Source organism: Lutjanus erythropterus, chromosome 5 (assembly GCF_056507025.1).
Source record: "Lutjanus erythropterus isolate fLutEry1 chromosome 5, fLutEry1.hap2, whole genome shotgun sequence".
Taxonomy (NCBI): Eukaryota; Metazoa; Chordata; class Actinopteri; order Lutjaniformes; family Lutjanidae; genus Lutjanus; species Lutjanus erythropterus.
Genome location: NC_139321.1, coordinates 31,772,886 through 31,790,618, shown reverse-complemented (window position 1 = coordinate 31,790,618; position 17,733 = coordinate 31,772,886). Strand labels below are relative to the sequence as shown.

The 17,733-nt window shown below is 37.7% G+C and overlaps 2 protein-coding genes across 4 annotated transcripts in view; both read left to right on the top strand.

The window, feature by feature from the left end:
* LOC146327172 (signal-regulatory protein beta-2-like) overlaps positions 1-17,733 on the top strand; it is a 70,214-nt gene that overhangs the window by 42,895 nt on the left and 9,586 nt on the right. The window contains exons 1-6 of one of the 3 annotated variants that reach the window (XM_084719637.1): positions 13,374-13,416; positions 13,511-13,840; positions 13,970-14,326; positions 14,438-14,563; positions 15,286-15,344; positions 15,438-15,566. In XM_084719637.1, coding sequence (XP_084575763.1) covers positions 13,374-13,416; positions 13,511-13,840; positions 13,970-14,326; positions 14,438-14,563; positions 15,286-15,344; positions 15,438-15,566 — 1,044 coding nt within the window. Of the gene's footprint in view, positions 1-13,373; positions 13,417-13,510; positions 13,841-13,969; positions 14,327-14,437; positions 14,571-15,285; positions 15,345-15,437; positions 15,567-17,733 lie in introns of those variants that run through there. The other 2 variants (XM_084719641.1, XM_084719642.1) reach the window with 2 other exon arrangements.
* Positions 7,424-9,601, top strand: LOC146327174 (uncharacterized). The gene is made up of 6 exons (XM_084719692.1): positions 7,424-7,466; positions 7,561-7,890; positions 7,995-8,351; positions 8,456-8,581; positions 9,317-9,375; positions 9,473-9,601. The coding sequence occupies exons 1-6, from the start codon at positions 7,424-7,426 to the stop codon at positions 9,599-9,601; spliced, it is 1,044 nt and encodes a 347-aa protein (XP_084575818.1).

Here is a 17,733-nt window from a genome sequence, read left to right as displayed (position 1 = left end):
CGCTTTTATTTATTTATTTATTTATTTATGTTTATTTTATTTTATTTTATTTTATTTTTTTTGCAGGGTGCCTAATACAGAACAAGGTGCCCAACCAAATAAAAGGGTTGGCCTGTTGTATTACCTCACTGATGATGTTACAGTTCACATAGTTTTTTTTAGGTTATGTGAGCTCAGAGATGATGTCACCAGGTCAAAAGCATCAGCATGTGCTGTGACATCACAGATGATGACATCACAGATGATGTCACAGCTGATGACATCACAGTGATGTCACAGGTGCAGAAGTTAGTATATATAGGTCAAGCAGGTGATTATAGACTAAGTTCAAGCCAACCCGCTCCCTTGCAGGATGACTTGGGGGGCGGGTTGCCAACAGGCCCGTGGCTACGATGGTTGTACTCGTAGCCTGAGTGTTCCGTGTAGAACACTCATAGGGGCCTGTTGCACCAGGAAGGTCTAAGCCTTCCTCTGGCTGAACGCAACCCGTTCCCTTACAGGATGACAGTCAAGGGCAGGTTGCAAAGGGGGGTCTTAGGGTAGGATGGGACCTGCTCAGTGGTGGACAGTAGTGAAGTACATTTCCTTGAGTACTGTACTGAAGTATATTCTTTGTGTGTCTGTACTTCACTTGAGTATTTGTTTTTTTTGGAAACTTCTGACTTTCACTCCACTACATTTCAAAGACAAATATTGTACGTTTGACTCTGCTGCATTTGTAGGAAGGTACTTTTTGACTGAGCTTTGAAGTCAGCTGTTGCTGTTTTTTTTCTTTTCTAAAATGCAGTTGGTCACATGCTGTGTTTCTCACAAAAAGAGACCAATCACAGTAGCTCCTCTCAAATGGGACTGATGTAAAAGTGGAAATACATCATCCAGGCGCTCTCTGTAACAAGAACAAGCAAGCGCTCCCTCTTTCATTCAAACAAAAAGCGGTAATGGTGATGGCAGGAGAAAGAATTAAAATTAAATCTCAAGATGTTATTATAATTATTAATTATTCCAAGTAGCTTTTAAAGTTAGATTGTTTTATTGGGGTGAAAAATACAGCATAATTTATATATATACTGCCTCTGAAGCCAGAAAGAAATCTGTTATTTAACAGACTTGTTGAACTCCTCACAGTTATCTTCAATCTAATTTTATGATGTGATTTTAATACAATTACATCAGAAAATGACAATTACTGTCCTTTTTGGTTTTGATTGCATTTCTATGTTGAAGTTTTTATAGGTGTTTCTATAGACTTTGTGTAGCAGAGTGGTTCTACAAGCATCAGTGCATCATTAGATGATTTCAGAGTTACAAGCTTCTGTAAATGCATCATGAAAACAATACAGTGTGTATTGATATTAGAAAATGTACTTTGTAATTTGTACTTTTGAATACTTAAGTATTTTTAAAAACATGTACTTTTGAATACTTCAGTATTTTTAGAACCAAGTACTCTAGTACTTTAACTCAAATAAAATTTTGACTGAGCAACTTTCAGTTGTAGTTGAGTAATATTTGACCAGGAGTATCTATACTTTGTCTAAAGTACTGGGGTTGAGTACTTTGTCCACCACTGCACGTGACCTCAGCAGCGGAAGTTGTTCTTCTTGTTTTTTTTTTTTGAAGGCCACATTACCGTAATCACTCTTTGGTTCTCAAAATTTGCAATTTAGCTCACAGATTCAAAATATATGTACAAACAAGGTTTATTCATTATATATTTTAAAAAGATAAAGGCTTCAGACAATATTTTAAATTAAGGAGTAATTAGTACGGAGTCTTAAAAATGCGTCAATATGAAGTCATTACATCTTTAAAAAATCGCAATTTTTTAAAATGCTGTAATGTTTACATCAAATTTATTTGTTAATAAAAGCTTCAAGAGTGGACATTTTTGGTGTAGGTAACTTGAAATGTTTGAATTTTACTCTTAAATGTCATACAAACCCTAATGTTCACCAAATCACGTGACTGATCCACGGTTGACCTGCCATGTCCAAGATGATGGGCAGGACTTGATGCTCCTGTTAATAAAAGCAAAGTACGCACTATACTTACTGCTGGAACTTTCATAATATCTTGATTTTGACATAACCACTCATTTGTTTATGTAGGTCATATAGAGGCATCAGTGTTAAATTGAGACTGTTTCATAATCAGTTCAGAACTCCTTGTAGTAGATTTAATTAGACATGAATAATCAGTCTTGTAATGTTTGCTTTGAGCACTTAAAGGGACACTTTGTATAATTGGGCGTGGGGTTATAACCATAGTCTATTACCTACAGTAGATAGCTGGTCTGTAATGTATTGCTGTCGACAGGGTCAGCAACAAAACATATTTTAGCCACTTGAACAGGTCAAATATTGGTCTCAAAGCAACCAAACGCCATAGACAAAGTTTACTGTTGCCTTGGTTGGTTAGCTTGTTTGTGTTATTGTGTGACTTCGGTGGATCCAAACTTGCCTTTTCCAACACTTAAGTCAGACAATAACACAAACAAACTCCCATGTTTTGCAAAGAATAATTGCTACTTTTCCTTAAGTGGTCCAGTTGGTTTGGAGAGAGCAGTATTTGACTTACGTAACTTATTTCACATCAGAATTGTTTTTTGAAGGCACAGTAAAGCGGGAAAAATATGTCGTACATTGCTTATAATTAAAGTGATTGATTTTTTTTTAGGTGTGCCATTTTTAGTTTCTAAAATAGCTTTTCTTGCGGACCCTGTCCACAGCAGTTCATTGCTTAGCTCCCTTGTAGATACCCCTCCCTGCTTCTCCAAACTGGCAGCATGCTGGTTACCATCTGCTACAGGTAATATACTGACTAGTAGTAGTAGTAAAACCTAAAGCTCACAGTATAATTTTTCTCACACAAAATAAGAATAAGAATAAGAATAAGAATATTACTTACACACTGTGCTAAGAAGAATCAAAGCTGACAGTTTTCCGATCATTGTGCTACAGCACTCTTGTCTCGCTCAACTGATGTCCTCCCACCGAAATGGTTGATTTAGCCACATGATGATCAAAGTTTGCAAAGTAAAATCATCCTGATTGGCTGATACATAGAGAATGTACATCCCCCTAAATTTAGCAGAAGCACAATCCGGTTTCAATGAAATCAAGGTTTATATCAGTTTTTTCTAAAGCAACTGACTGACTTCTAATTCATCTGACTACTAATTGTGACTAAACTTGAGCTACAACAACAACAACAGCTGTCTTTCACTTTCTAGGAGTCTGAGGTTTCCAGTTCTTGTAACTTAGTTTAGCACAAACACTGAAACTCTTTTAACAATTGTAAAGATGTTTTATTTACACAAATGCTACATGCACCAGCTACAGTGTAGCTCACCACAGCCTATGTCAGTCAGTATAGCTGCTACACTGACTGACAGCCATTTTTCCACCCTTTGACCATCCATCAAGACTACTTATTGAGAATGGTCCTGACTGCGAGCTTCAACAGGAAGGTAAAGTTGCAGGGATGGAGATGCTACTAGAGGCCTCTGAAAGGTCGGTTTACTTTAACCAGCTAACCGGATTGTTCTAACAGTAATTTATTGAAATACTAACTATTAACAACTTTTTAGATGGTATAAACATTTTAAAAGTTTGCCAATGAAAAAGTGGACAAGTTCACAGTGACAGACAGACACATTCAAGGTCACATTGGCACCTTCCTCAGGTCATTTAGAGTTGCAGCTTGACTTGACTGCTTTTGGACTGTGGACCACACCATACAAACTTCACACTAACATTTTGGGTTGGTGAAACATCCTGAGCACAGCAAAATAATGAGAAAATGTTGTTATCATGTGTGTTGGGTGTTATGCACCAGTATCTGACCTATCAATGACAAAAAAGTCATTTTGTAAGTATTGTCTGGTGTTTTAATGGTATTTCAGAGTTTTTCAAAATGATTGGAAACTTTGATGACTCATCCTGTACCTGGGGGTGTTACTAAATTTGTGTCCAATAAACTGCTTGCTCACTTATGATGCAGGGGAACGTGGAGGAATATATCCCTTCACCAAAGTGGACTGGAGTGTTTTTGGGGAGCTGTACAAAAGCACAACTTAATAACTTTATTCACTGATTTCAGCAAAACTGGGTCATACTTTATGGAAAAAATATTTTCTGGGTTCCCCTCTGATGTCCTCCGGCTGCTCAGTTTCAACTCTCAGTTCTTTCATTACAGATTTTCCTGATGGACATATAGCTTTAACTTACCTTTTGCTAAAGTAGCTACCCGTGACTGTTAGCTGCTACAAGTCAGCAACAGAGCTGGTTCAGCAGCCCAATGAATATTACCAATCACTTGGACAAACACAGCCTCCAAGACCAACAGGAAATACAGTACAGAGTTTCCATATGGGAAGATAGCTTTACTTGGTGCTAAAGGAAGTTAGCTAACGACTAACTGCCATTAGCTTGGTGTGCTGTGACTCGGCCCCAGGGTGCTGGGAGCCAGACCAAGAAAAAAACACGTTAGTACTGCAGCCTAATCCCTGTCATCAAACTGGCTTCTGCTCTGGCTCTGGTCACTTCGTGCTCTCAGTCTTGGAGGAGTCAGCAAAGAGGAACGCTCTCCATCATGTCGTTACATCCATGGGCCGCTGTAGCTGCATGGCAGGTGGAGGACATAATGGTAATAATAGTCTTTCTCAAACTGCCTGGTTTATAGGAAACACCTCAGCAATAAGCACTCTGCTAGCTGTTTCATGGAACTTTAATATCATAACTGAATCCAGTAGTGGAACTACTGCTCATTGCTCACTTGCTAATTGGCTGACTGGCAGTGTCTGGCAGTGTCTGCAGTCCTTATCTTTAAACCAGCAATCTGCAGGATTATGTGACTTTTTTCACATCTGAATCAAGGCTGTATTGTTTTGTGTGCAATTTGTGTACCGAGCATGGTGCTGCAACTCGACAGCATCTTTTGCTTCAGATTACACTGACACTGTGATCTCTAATGCACAACTAATTGTCAGTTTCTTCTGTGAGGAGGCATTCCTGAATGTCTTTGTTGTGCAGACCTCGAGAGACGGCCAGCAAACTTAATTGTACAAAATACAGTGATGGGTACTCTAGGTATCGCCAGTGATGAACCTAAGAGCAGACTGATAAACCGCATCCAGTGGCTTAAGGGTTGTAACAGCAGCAGCATGTCTATAAATTACATCACCATAATCAAGAACAGGGAGTAAAAGAGATTCAACAGTTCTTTTCCTACTAAACATTGGGAAGCAAGATTTGTTTCTGTAGAAAAAGACAAGTTTTGTCTGCAGATGTTTAGCCAGATTATTAACGTGAACTTTGTAAGTCAGTTTCTCATCAATCCAGATGCCCAGATATTTGTAGTGTTGGACTCTTTCAATCGCTGTGCCTGATAAAGTGCTGATGTGACATATACTGTGATTGATTTTCCTAGATTTTGTGAATAGCATATATTTTGTTTTTTCTGCATTTAACTTGAGTTTGAGGCCAATGAGTGCCTCCTGAAGAATATTAAATGAAAATTGCAGCTTGTCAGTGACCAGCTGTATTGAATCTGCTCAACAGTATAAAATGGTATCGTCAGCATATAAATGAACTTTACAAATACTTCTTTATACTTTTTGATGATCCCATCAAAAACACTGAGCAGCACAGCAAATTTTTTCACTCACTTATTTCATTGGCCAGACCATACTGCTCAACTCTTTCCCATATGTTGTCCAGTCTTCCACTGTGCTATCAAAACTGTCCATGTGTCCCACACTTCCCAACATTTTCTCTTAGTTTCCTTTCCACAGCGCAATATCACTTCTTTTACCTCGATCTTTGTTTAACATACACCCCCACATGTAAACACGTGTTCACATGCAATGCATTTAACTTCTCTGAGCTACAGATAAATGGCGCTGCATGTTGGTGCTCATCAAACATGATAAATAGCTGTATTTCATTCTGACACAAAGTCATAGAATAGGATGTGGCTGTGAGCACGAAGCAAACAGACAGATTGCAGCTCAGTTAACATCAGACAGACAGACAGACAGAGGGAGGAGCATCACACACTGCAAACTATCACATCAACTTAATGTTTCTGTGAATGAATGATATCAAACTTGGAGAGGAGGAAACACAAGTTTACCTGATTACTGTTCATCCCGTTTACTCTCAGGATGTTACTTTCTCCTTAATTCTGCTTCATCCTCTAGTCAAAATTGTAAACACTGACACCTGCTTTACATGAGAGGGGCCCTACGCAATGTAGTGTATATACAGTGTAGACAGTGTTACACCTGCAGTGTCACCTGAAATACCATCTGTCTGTGGTTCCCTGGCGGCTGCTGCTGCTACTGATGTTCATTTTTCTGTGAATGGTGGTGCCAGTGGCTTTTTTAACAGTTTTGGATATCTGTACTCAATGACAAGTCCTAGTGAGAATGAAGCACTTCCACTTCAGGGCAGGCTACGGAGGCTACATGCCCTCTATATTAGACTCTAGTACTGCACATTGACACACACAATGAGAGACAACATGCCAGTGAAGTCAGCCACCCCCTAAATCCACCTCTGCTTTATACTGAATAGGATTATATTGTCAGGTGTTACTGTCCCTGTTATTATTCCCTTAGTCATGACATCACTTGCGACTTCTGGGTGTGGAATCTTGCTATTTATGCATCTTCACAGTTTTATACCTCTGTAGTTTAACAGCAAAAGGCAACTTGTAAAATTATCTTTTAAACAAATGTCATGTGTAATTCATGGTTCAGTTCAAACAGGATCAAAAAATCATTTACCTCTCACCATTGACTACAGTTCATATTTTTTCTAAAGTGAGGTCACATGGGTTTCCACTGGAAGGGTCATGACCTCTGACCTCTCTATTGCATAAATAAATCATTTCAAGCTATGGACATTGAACAGGCATTCATGAATTATGTTGAACTGCAGTAATGTTGACTGTGTGTGGGAAATGAGTTCACGTAAAGCTCAAATGACATGTGAAATGACAACACACCTTATGTGTTGTGTTCATATTTTTTACTGAAGTAGAGTCACATTGGTTTCCAATGGAAGGGTCGTGACTTTGCCTCTCTAGTGCATAAATAAATAAGTAAATAGATATAGACATTAACTATAGACACTGAACAGACATTCATGAATTTATGTGTTGTGTTTACTGTAAACATCCCACTGTAACTCACCCACAATGAGAATAAAACGTGCTGCTGGTGATGTTTCATGTGTTTCAGTTGGAAAGTTTTGGTTCACATATTTCCGCTGTGGTAGTTCAGTGAGGCGCCAACATAACGAGAAGCCAATCAGATTGCTCTGAACTTGTTCCCTCCCATTTGATAAGACTATATTAAGCTGAATCCAGTTACAGTACAGTCTAATTTAACTGTAGTCTCAAGTGGTGAGAAGAGAAAATGCTGATGATATTTCATGTACTGCTCCTGCTCACGACTGGACGTAAGTATTAAAGTCACATTTACTCCAGATATATGTTAAAAATATCAATGTGTCTCTGTTGTTAATCTTTGCTGTGTTTTAATTTTATTTTCAGGATGCACAGATGATCACATCTTTGAGACAAAGACTGTTGGTGTTGGACAAAGTGTGACTCTAACATGTCCCCGTCAGACATCGTGGCATTTAACATACTTATTTTGGATCAGGCTCGTCTCTGGGACATTTCCTGAATTTTTAGGAGGAACATTATCCTACGATTTAGAGTCTGTTCACAAGACTGATCACATAACAGCAAAGCAAGAGCCTGGAACATTTGTTCTGCACATTCACAAAACAAAGTCAAGTGATACTGCAGTCTACTACTGCATAAAAGTGAAAGATCGTAACATGACGTTTATGAAAGGAATATTTCTGAACATTAAAGGTAAAAACAATAGAGATTCAAGATGCCTTTAGAATTGTGAAATTAACTACAATCAAGTACAATTGAGTACAGCATGTTTATGATTTGTTGTGTTCATTATCTAGAACAAGAACCTGACATCACTGCTGTCATTCAAGTCCCTCCATCTGCTCCAGTCCGTCCAGGAGACTCAGTGACTCTGCAGTGTTCAGTCCTCTCTGAGTCTAAAAACACAGCCTGTCCAGGAGATCACAGTGTTTACTGGTTCAGAGTCAGATTAGATGAATCTCATCCCAGTTTAATTTATACTCATGGAAACAGTAATGATGAATGTGAGGAGAGTCCTGAGGATCAAACTCAACAGAAATGTGTCTACAGCTTCTCTAAGAACGTCAGCTCCTCTGATGCCGGGACTTATTACTGTGCTGTGGCCACATGTGGGGAGATATTATTTGGAAATGGAACAAAACTGGACATTGAAGGTAATTGTTGATATTTCTATATAATGGGGAAATTATCATCTTATAACGTAACAAATTATTTATTACTTCTGTTTAATCATTAATTTCTTTTCACAATGTTTCAGTTGTCAGCACATGTGAGTCACAAAAAGATATAATTGTCCTTCTGGCTGCTGCTTTGGCTACAAGTCTGATTGTTATCACCTTCCTTGTTTGTGTCATCTGTAAAAAATCCTGTGACTGTTGTAATGGTAAGAGATGTTACTCATGTGTCAATGTATTAAAGTGATAGTCCACCCAGAAATGAAAATTCAGTCATTATCTACTCAGTTTTTTTAGTCCACAGAATTTCACAGAAAAATAGTTTTGCAGAATCTTGCAAACAGTTTAAGTGAATGGTGACCAGTTTTCGAATGTAAAAAAAACCAACCAAAAAAAACCATGAAATGTCTCCATACTGCCTGTCTGGTCTAATCCAAGTCTTCTAAAGCTCTGACATGCTGTTAACTTGCATGTGCACACAGTCTCACCACAGAGACCCACTTAAGATGGTGTGTATATGCATATGAACATGGTACAAGCTAAGGATCTACAGTAAAGACTCAGACTAAAAACATGGTGAAAATGATGTCTTTCAAGTCAACTTGGCATGTTGGGGCTTTAGGAGACTTGGATTACACCATGACAAGCAGTACAGAGGCATTTTTTTGTTTTGTTTTTTTTTTACATTTGAAAACTGGTCACCGTTCATTTAAATTGTTTGGGAGATTCTGTAATGCTGTTTTCCTGTGAAAATCCAGCAGTGTTTTGTGGACTAAAAAACTAAATCCGACTTTCAATCAGCATAAGTAGGTATGGCTGGATTTTCATTTTTGAGTGAACTATCCCTTTAAGCTGAGTGATTCACATTCATGCTGTGCATAATTATAAAATACCATAAAATGAAATCCACTGTTTTTTACAATCCATTATTTATCATTTTTTAGCTGGCGTCACTCTGCAAACAAACGATGGAACAACCAGTGATGATCAGCAAAATCAGCAGGTAAAGAATTTAAAGATGTTGCTAAAAAATATATATATATACCATTATGTATTACAGTCTGTTGTCTCATTTTCAGTTTTGCACTTTATTTCCTCAGGGAAATGAGGAGACTTTAGTTTATTCTACACCAAACTTTACCAGGACGAAAGCTGGCAGAGCAGGAAGAAGAAGTGCAAGAAAGGAAGAGACGATCTACACTGATGTCAGGGCTTTTGTGATTGACTGACAAAGTAAACACTGGATTTGCTTGTTGATGCTTATAGTTGAATCATCTTTAGTAATTCTGTGACGTGGAAAGTGGAGGTTTGTTTCTCACTGGATTTGTCATCTATGAAACCATGTACTGTGCAGCACTGCAGGCCAAACCATTGAAAAAGTATTTTCCACCATGGTAGCTGTTTGGATTTGAGGCTCTCAAAAAGTTTGCGTGCATTTTCTTGATTGGCATGGGAGCTAAATTACTTTGTTAACCTTTATATAACAAATCTACTCAGAAACGGTCATGGCAGTGTTTGAAATGACCTAACTATTATGTCATTTCCTGCATCACACAGGACAGGAAATAATCTGCTTCGTCAGCAATAAGTGTTATGCATTATATTTACATATTTTATGTTATTATATTTTGAGTTCTGTTAGTTTAGAAAATGGTCACTTTAAATAGTCAGTCTTTTGGTGATGACCGTGGTAACTTTGTTAAATTTTCTACATTTTCTGTTTCTTAATCTTTTTTTTTATTTTGCATTTTATTTAAAAGATTTGTCTTGAAAGAGGCGTAAGAAATGTTGCCTTTATGCCTCTTTTATCTGTTCTGCACTTTTAAGGCTGTTAACTTCTACTATGACTCTCATCTATCAGTGTAATGTAAAACAATTGTACTAAATGTTACTGTTCAGTGTGGTGGCCTGCAGCTCAGTTGGTAGAGTATTTGCCCCGTGTACCGAGGCTGTGAGCCCTCTGCAGTGATCGTGGATTCAACTCCTGCCTGCAGCTCTGTGCTGCATGTCACCCACCCCTCATCCCTCCCTCCACTCTCTCCCCCTTTCCCATCATACCTTCAGCTGTCTGATCTAAATAAAGGCATAAAATGCTGAAAAAAAAGAATTGGTATGTGCACATGTTGTTTATAAACTGTATATAATGAACACTTCTTTTACTTCATTTACTTTAGGTGATTTACTTTACTGAATTTGACAAATCTGTGAACACAAAATACAATTTCTTTAATTCACTAGCAGTTAACCTTTTTCATTCCCATCAGCACCTCATAATCCAAGAATCTTTCCATTTTCGGTTGGAGAAAAACAAACACATGCTACTACACAAATAAAATTAGTATTGTTTATTAATTCCATAGAAACTAAAAATGGGACCACAGATGATCCCACCACAACTGATACATTCTTATCAACTACTGAACTACCATGATTAACAGAGGAGATGAACTCCCCCTTCACTCAAAAAGAAACTGAAAAAACCATCTCCTCATTGCAGTCTAATAAATCACCTGGTGAAGACTGGTCACATCCTGAATTTTATAAGAAGTTTAAAGATGTCCTTGTCCTTTTCTTTACCAATGTTTTAAATTTGGCAGCAGATTGAGATTTGAGATTGAGATTTCTCCTATCTTTATTTGAACGATGCTGTGCGTCCCCCTACACACAAACTGAACTTCATGATCTTGATGAAAAGGTGGAAAGTGATTTTATTTATAAGTGTGATTCAAAACATATCGGCTTAGTTCACACGACAGTGAAATGCGACCCAAATTCGATCTTTTTGCCTACATGCGACCCAGGTCTGATTTTTTCTTGACCGTGTGAACAGTTCAAGTCACTTGAAAGCTGAGTTTTTTAAAATCCGACCTGGGTCGCTTTTAGAGGTGGTATTATATCGGATACGTGTCTGAAATTTTGCAAGGCGCCTGTCGTCTAAACAATCATGTCGCGTTTAATGTGACTTTTACATCATTCTAGAGCGACTAAGTGACAATCGTCACAATTGTGCACCGGTTGTCAGTAAGACAATGGATATTTACAGTTTTTTAAATAGTGTAAATAGCCAATGTTCTTCTTTTCCACTCCCTTCAGAAATAATTATGCTGAAATATTAAGAGTTTTCCAATTCGTTTGGCTGCGATAGTAGATTTCGAACAGAGTGACGTAAGGGGTGCATTTCAAGGCAGAGGTGCATTTCTCGGCACAACACTGCAAACAGTGCGCTGCGTGTGACATCCTGATGTTTTTGTTATTGTTCTTCTGCGCATGCGGGTCTGTTCTGAGCCGCGGTCTGTTCACACGGAAATTAATGTAGGTCAAATATAGGTCACATTTAAAAAGTAATGTGGACCGCCAAACAAAAAAAACGGATCTGTGTAAAAAATCAGAATTGAGCATTAAGACCTGCCGTGTGAACTCAGCCATTGTCAGTAAAACCAAGAACCCACTCACTGTCCATCTGGTTAGATCACAGTATGAGGTTCATAGAATTATCAGAGTGAGGAATGATTTGTCTCCCAAAACACCTTTGTGGAAAAACAAACTCATACAAATGATCTCTGATAACAAAATGTTTAAGCTTTGGTATGACAGAGGGATAAGATACCTTGAACAGTGCTACAGAAGCAGCAAGTTCATGTCCTCTGAACAGCTAAAAAACAAGATATGATTTATCCAACAAACACTTCCTTTGTTATTTACAACTGAGAGCCTTCTTGAAAAAAGTTTGGGGGAACAAATGGCACTGCCTGATCTGACAAGGGTGGAGGAGGTCTTTCACTGTAACAGAGGTTCAGGGCATTTTATTAGCAGGGTATAATCAATAATGATGGAGGAATGTCCAAATCAAAACATACATTGATCAAAAGTGGGAATCTGACTTGGGCATCACCATAGATGAGGACCTGTGGTCTGATTTATGTCAGAACAGCTTGTTAGCCACTGTGAATGCCAGATTTAAATTGGTCAAGTACAATTTTCCTCATCAGCTTTACCTCACTCCTCCAAAACTACATCAGTATAAACCTACAGTTTCAAATACCTGTTTCAGATGCTGCATTGCTGAGAGTACCATGTTACACTGCACATATGTGACACAGTGACCAAAATCATGGATACACAGATCCCATTAGACCCAGGACTCTGTCTCCTGGGAAAAACAATAAACCTGAAACTAAATCAGAGCTCCAGGAAATTCAGTGATATAACTCTTGCTGTTTCCAGAAAATGTGTCACATTAACTTGGAAGTCAGATTCCTCTCTATATCAAAGTGGATATCAGAAATGATGAACTGTCTGCCCCTGGAGAAGATCACCTATGTTCTGAAGAACAGATAGGATGCCCTTTTAAATACCTGGCAGCCTTTTATTGAATATATAGAAAAGTTACCTTTATCAATTGTGACCTTTGACCTGGTCCATTGTAGACTAATACTAACATTCAGGTACAATAGTTGAGATATTTTAGTGACAAGCGTGTCACAACATAATAAATCTAGTTGATTGTGTTGCTTTTTTAAAACGTATTTATTTATTTATGTATTTTGTAATTTACTTTATTACTATTATTTTTATTTTATTTATTATTATTTCCTATAATGGCATCATCGGTCTGTGACCTCCAGCACTCACTGGTGCCTCTCTAGTGCATAAATAAATAAATAGACATAGACATAAACTATAGACACTGAATAGATATTTATGATTTCCACACAAGAGAAATGTTGTAAACAACTCATGTGTCGTGTTTACTGTAAACATCCCACTGTAACTCACCCACAATCAGAATAAAACGTGCTGCTGGTGATGTTTCATGTGTTTCAGTTGGAAAGTTTTGGTTCACATATTTCCGCTGTGGTAGTTCAGTGAGGCGCCAACATAACGAGAAGCCAATCAGATTGCTCTGAACTTGTTCCCTCCCATTTGATAAGATTACATTAAGCTGAATCCAGTTACAGTACAGTCTAATTTAACTGTAGTCTCAAGTGGTGAGAAGAGAAAATGCTGATGATATTTCATGTACTGCTCCTGCTCACGACTGGACGTAAGTATTAAAGTCACATTTACTCCAGATATATGTTAAAAATATCAATGTGTCTCTGTTGTTAATCTTTGCTGTGTTTTAATTTTATTTTCAGGATGCACAGATGATCTCATCTTTGAGACAAAGACTGTCGGTGTTGGACAAAGTGTGACTCTAACATGTCCCCGTCAGACATCGTGGCGTTTAACATACTTATTTTGGATCAGGGTCCTCTGTGGAAACTTTCCTGAATTTTTAGGAGGAACATTATCCTACAATTTAGAGTCTGTTCACAAAACTGATCACATAACAGCAAAGCAAGAGCCTGGAACATTTGTTCTGCACATTCACAAAACAGAGTCAAGTGACACTGCAGTCTACTACTGCATAAAAGTGAAAGATCGTGACATGACGTTTATGAAAGGAATATTTCTGAACATTAAAGGTAAAAACAACAATAGAGATTCAAGATGCCTTTAGAATTGTGAAATTATATATAATAACAGCAAATTTATCAACTTTTCAAGTACAATTGAGTACAGCATGTTTATGATTTGTTGTGTTCATTATCTAGAACAAGAACCCAACATCACTGCCGTCATTCAAGTCCCTCCATCTGCTCCAGTCCGTCCAGGAGACTCAGTGACTCTGCAGTGTTCAGTCCTCTCTGAGTCTAAAAACACAGCCTGTCCAGGAGATCACAGTGTGTACTGGTTTACAGCTGGATCAGATGAATCTCATCCCAGTTTAATTTATACTCATGGAAACAGTAATGATGAATGTGAGGAGAGTCCTGAGGATCAAACTCAACACAAATGTGTCTACAGCTTCTCTAAGAACGTCAGCTCCTCTGATGCTGGGACTTATTACTGTGCTGTGGCCACATGTGGGGAGATATTATTTGGAAATGGAACAAAACTGGACATTGAAGGTAATTGTTGATATTTCTATATAATGGAGAAATTATCATCTCATTACATAAAATAAATTATTTATTACTTTTCTTAACTTTAATCATTCATTTCTTTTCATAATGTTTCAGGTGTCAGTGCATGTGAGACACAGAAAGATATAATTGTCCTTTTGGCTGCTACTTTGGCTACAAGTCTGATTGTTATCACCTTCCTTATTTGTGCCATCTGTAAAAAATCCTGTGACTGTTGTAATGGTAAGAGATGTTACTCATGTCAATCTATTAAAGTGATAGTCCACCCAGAAATGAAAATTCAGTCATTATCTACTCATTTTTTTTAGTCCACAGAATTTCACAGAAAAATAGTTTTGCAGAATCTTGCAAACAATTTAAGTGAATGGTGACCAGTTTTCAAATGGAAAAAAACAACAACAAAAAAAACAAACATAAAATGTCTCCATACTGCCTGTCTGGTCTAATCCAAGTCTTCTTCTTCTCTGACATGCTGTTAACTTGCATGTGCACACAGTCTCACCACAGAGACCCACTTAAGATGGTGTGTATATGCATATGAACATGGTCCAAGCTAAGGATCTACAGTAAAGACTCAGACTAAAAACATGGTGTAAATGATGTCTTTCAAGTCAACTTGGCATGTTGGGGCTTTAGGAGACTTGGATTACAACATGACAAGCAGTACAGAGGCATTTTTTTTTACATTTGAAAACTGGTCACCGTTCATTTAAATTGTTTGGGAGATTCTGTAATGCTGTTTTCCTGTGAAAATCCAGCAGTATATTGTGGACTAAAAAACTAAATCCGACTTTCAATCAGCATAAGTAGGTATGGCTGGATTTTCATTTTTGAGTGAACTACCCCTTTAAGCTGAGTGATTCACATTCATGCTGTGCATAATTATAAAATACCATAAAATGAAATCCACTGTTTTTTACAATCCATTATTTATAATTTTTTAGCTGTTGTCACTCTGCAAACAAACGATGGAACAACCAGTGGTGATCAGCAGAATCAGCAGGTAAAGAATTTAAAGATGTAGCTAAAAAAAAAAAATACCAGCATGTAATCAAAAGTGTTTTCTTATTTTCAGTTTTGCACTTTATTTCCTCAGGGAAATGAGGAGACTTTAGTTTATTCTACACCAAACTTTACCAGGACGAAAGCTGGCAGAGCAGGAAGAAGAAGTGCAAGAAAGGAAGAGACGATCTACACTGATGTCAGGGCTTTTGTGATTGACTGACAAAGTAAACACTGGATTTGCTTGTTGATGCTTATAGTTGAATCATCTTTAGTAATTCTGTGACGTGGAAAGTGGAGGTTTATTTCTCAGTGGATTTGTCATCTATGAAACCATGTACTGTGCAGCACTGCAGGCCAAACCATTGAAAAAGTATTTTCCACCATGGTAGCTGTTTGGATTTGAGGCTCTCAAAAACTTTGCGTGCATTTTCTTGATTGGTATGGGAGCTAAATTACTTTGTTAACCTTTATATAACAAATCTACTCAGAAACGGTCATGGAAGTGATGGAAATGACCTAACTACTATGTCATTTCCTGCACCACACAGGACGGGAAATAATCTGCTTTGGCAGCAATAAGTGTTATGCATTATATTTACATATTTTATGTTATTATATTTTGAGTTCTGTTAGTTTAGAAAATGGTCACTTTAAATAGTTAATTTTTTGGTGATGACTGTGGTAACTTTGTTACATTTTCTACATTTTCTGTTTCTTAATCTTTTTTTTTATTTTGCATTTTATTTAAAAGATTTGTCTTGAAAGAGGCGTAAGAAATGTTGCCTTTATGCCTCTTTTATCTGTTCTGCACTTTTAAGGCTGTTAACTTCTACTATGACTCTCATCTATCAGTGTAATGTAAAACAATTGTACTAAATGTTACTGTTCAGTGTGGTGGCCTGCAGCTCAGTTGGTAGAGTATTTGCCCCATGTACCGAGGCTGTGAGCCCTCTGCAGTGGTCGTGGATTCAACTCCTGCCTGCAGCTCTGTGCTGCATGTCACACACCCCTCATCCCTCCCTCCACTCTCTCCCCCTTTCCCATCATACCTTCAGCTGTCCAATCTAAATAAAGACATAAAAATGCTCTAAAAAAAAAAAAAGAACTGGTATGTGCGCATGTTGTTTAAAAAGTTGTATATAATGAAAACCTTTTTTTACTTTACTGAACATTACTTTTTACTGAACTACCACGATTAACAGAGGAGATGAACTCCCCCTTCACTCAAAAAGAAACTGGAAAAGCCATCTCCTCATTGCAGTCTAATAAATCACCTGGTGAAGATTGGACCCATCCTGAATTTTATAAGAAGTTTAAAGATGTCCTTGTCCTTTTCTTTACCAATGTTTTAAATTTGGCAGCAGATTGAGATTTGAGATTGAGATTTCTCCTATCTTTATTTGAACGATGCTGTGCGTCCCCCTACACACAAACTGAACTTCATGATCTTGATGAAAAGGTGGAAAGTGATTTTATTTATAAGTGTGATTCAAAACATATCGGCTTAGTTCACACAACAGTGAAATGCGACCCAAATTCGATCTTTTTGCCTACATGCGACCCAGGTCTGATTTTTTCTTGACCGTGTGAACAGTTCAAGTCACTTGAAAGCTGAGTTTTTTAAAATCCGACCTGGGTCGCTTTCAGAGGTGGTATTATATCGGATACGTGTCTAAAATTTTGCAAGGCGCCTGTCGTCTAAACAATCATGTCGCGTTTAATGTGACTTTTACATCATTCTAGAGCGACTGAGTGACAATCGTCACAATTGTGCACCGGTTGTCAGTAAGACAATGGATATTTACAGTTTTTTAAATAGTGTAAATAGCCAATGTTCTTCTTTTCCACTCCCTTCAGAAATAATTATGCTGAAATATTAAGAGTTTTCCAATTCGTTTGGCTGCGATAGTAGATTTCGAACAGAGTGACGTAAGGGGTGCATTTCAAGGCAGAGGTGCATTTCTCGGCATAACACCGTAAACAGTGCGCTGCGTGTGACGTCCTGATGTCTTTGTTATTGTCTGTTCTGAGCCGTGGTCTTTTCACACGGGAATTAATGTAGGTCAAATATAGGTCACATTTAAAAAGTAATGTGAACCGCCAAACAAAAAAAATGGATCTGTGTAAAAAATCAGAATTGAGCATTAAGATCTGCCGTGTGAACTCAGCCATTGTCAGTAAAACCAAGAACCCACTCACTGTCCATCTGGTTAAATCAAGGTATGAGGTTCATCAAATTATCAGAGTGAGGAATGATTTGTCTCCCAAAACACCTTTGTGGAAAAACAAACTCATACAAATGATCTCTGATAACAAAATGTTTAAGCTTTGGTATGACAGAGGGATAAGATACCTTGAACAGTGCTACAGAAGCAGCAAGTTCATGT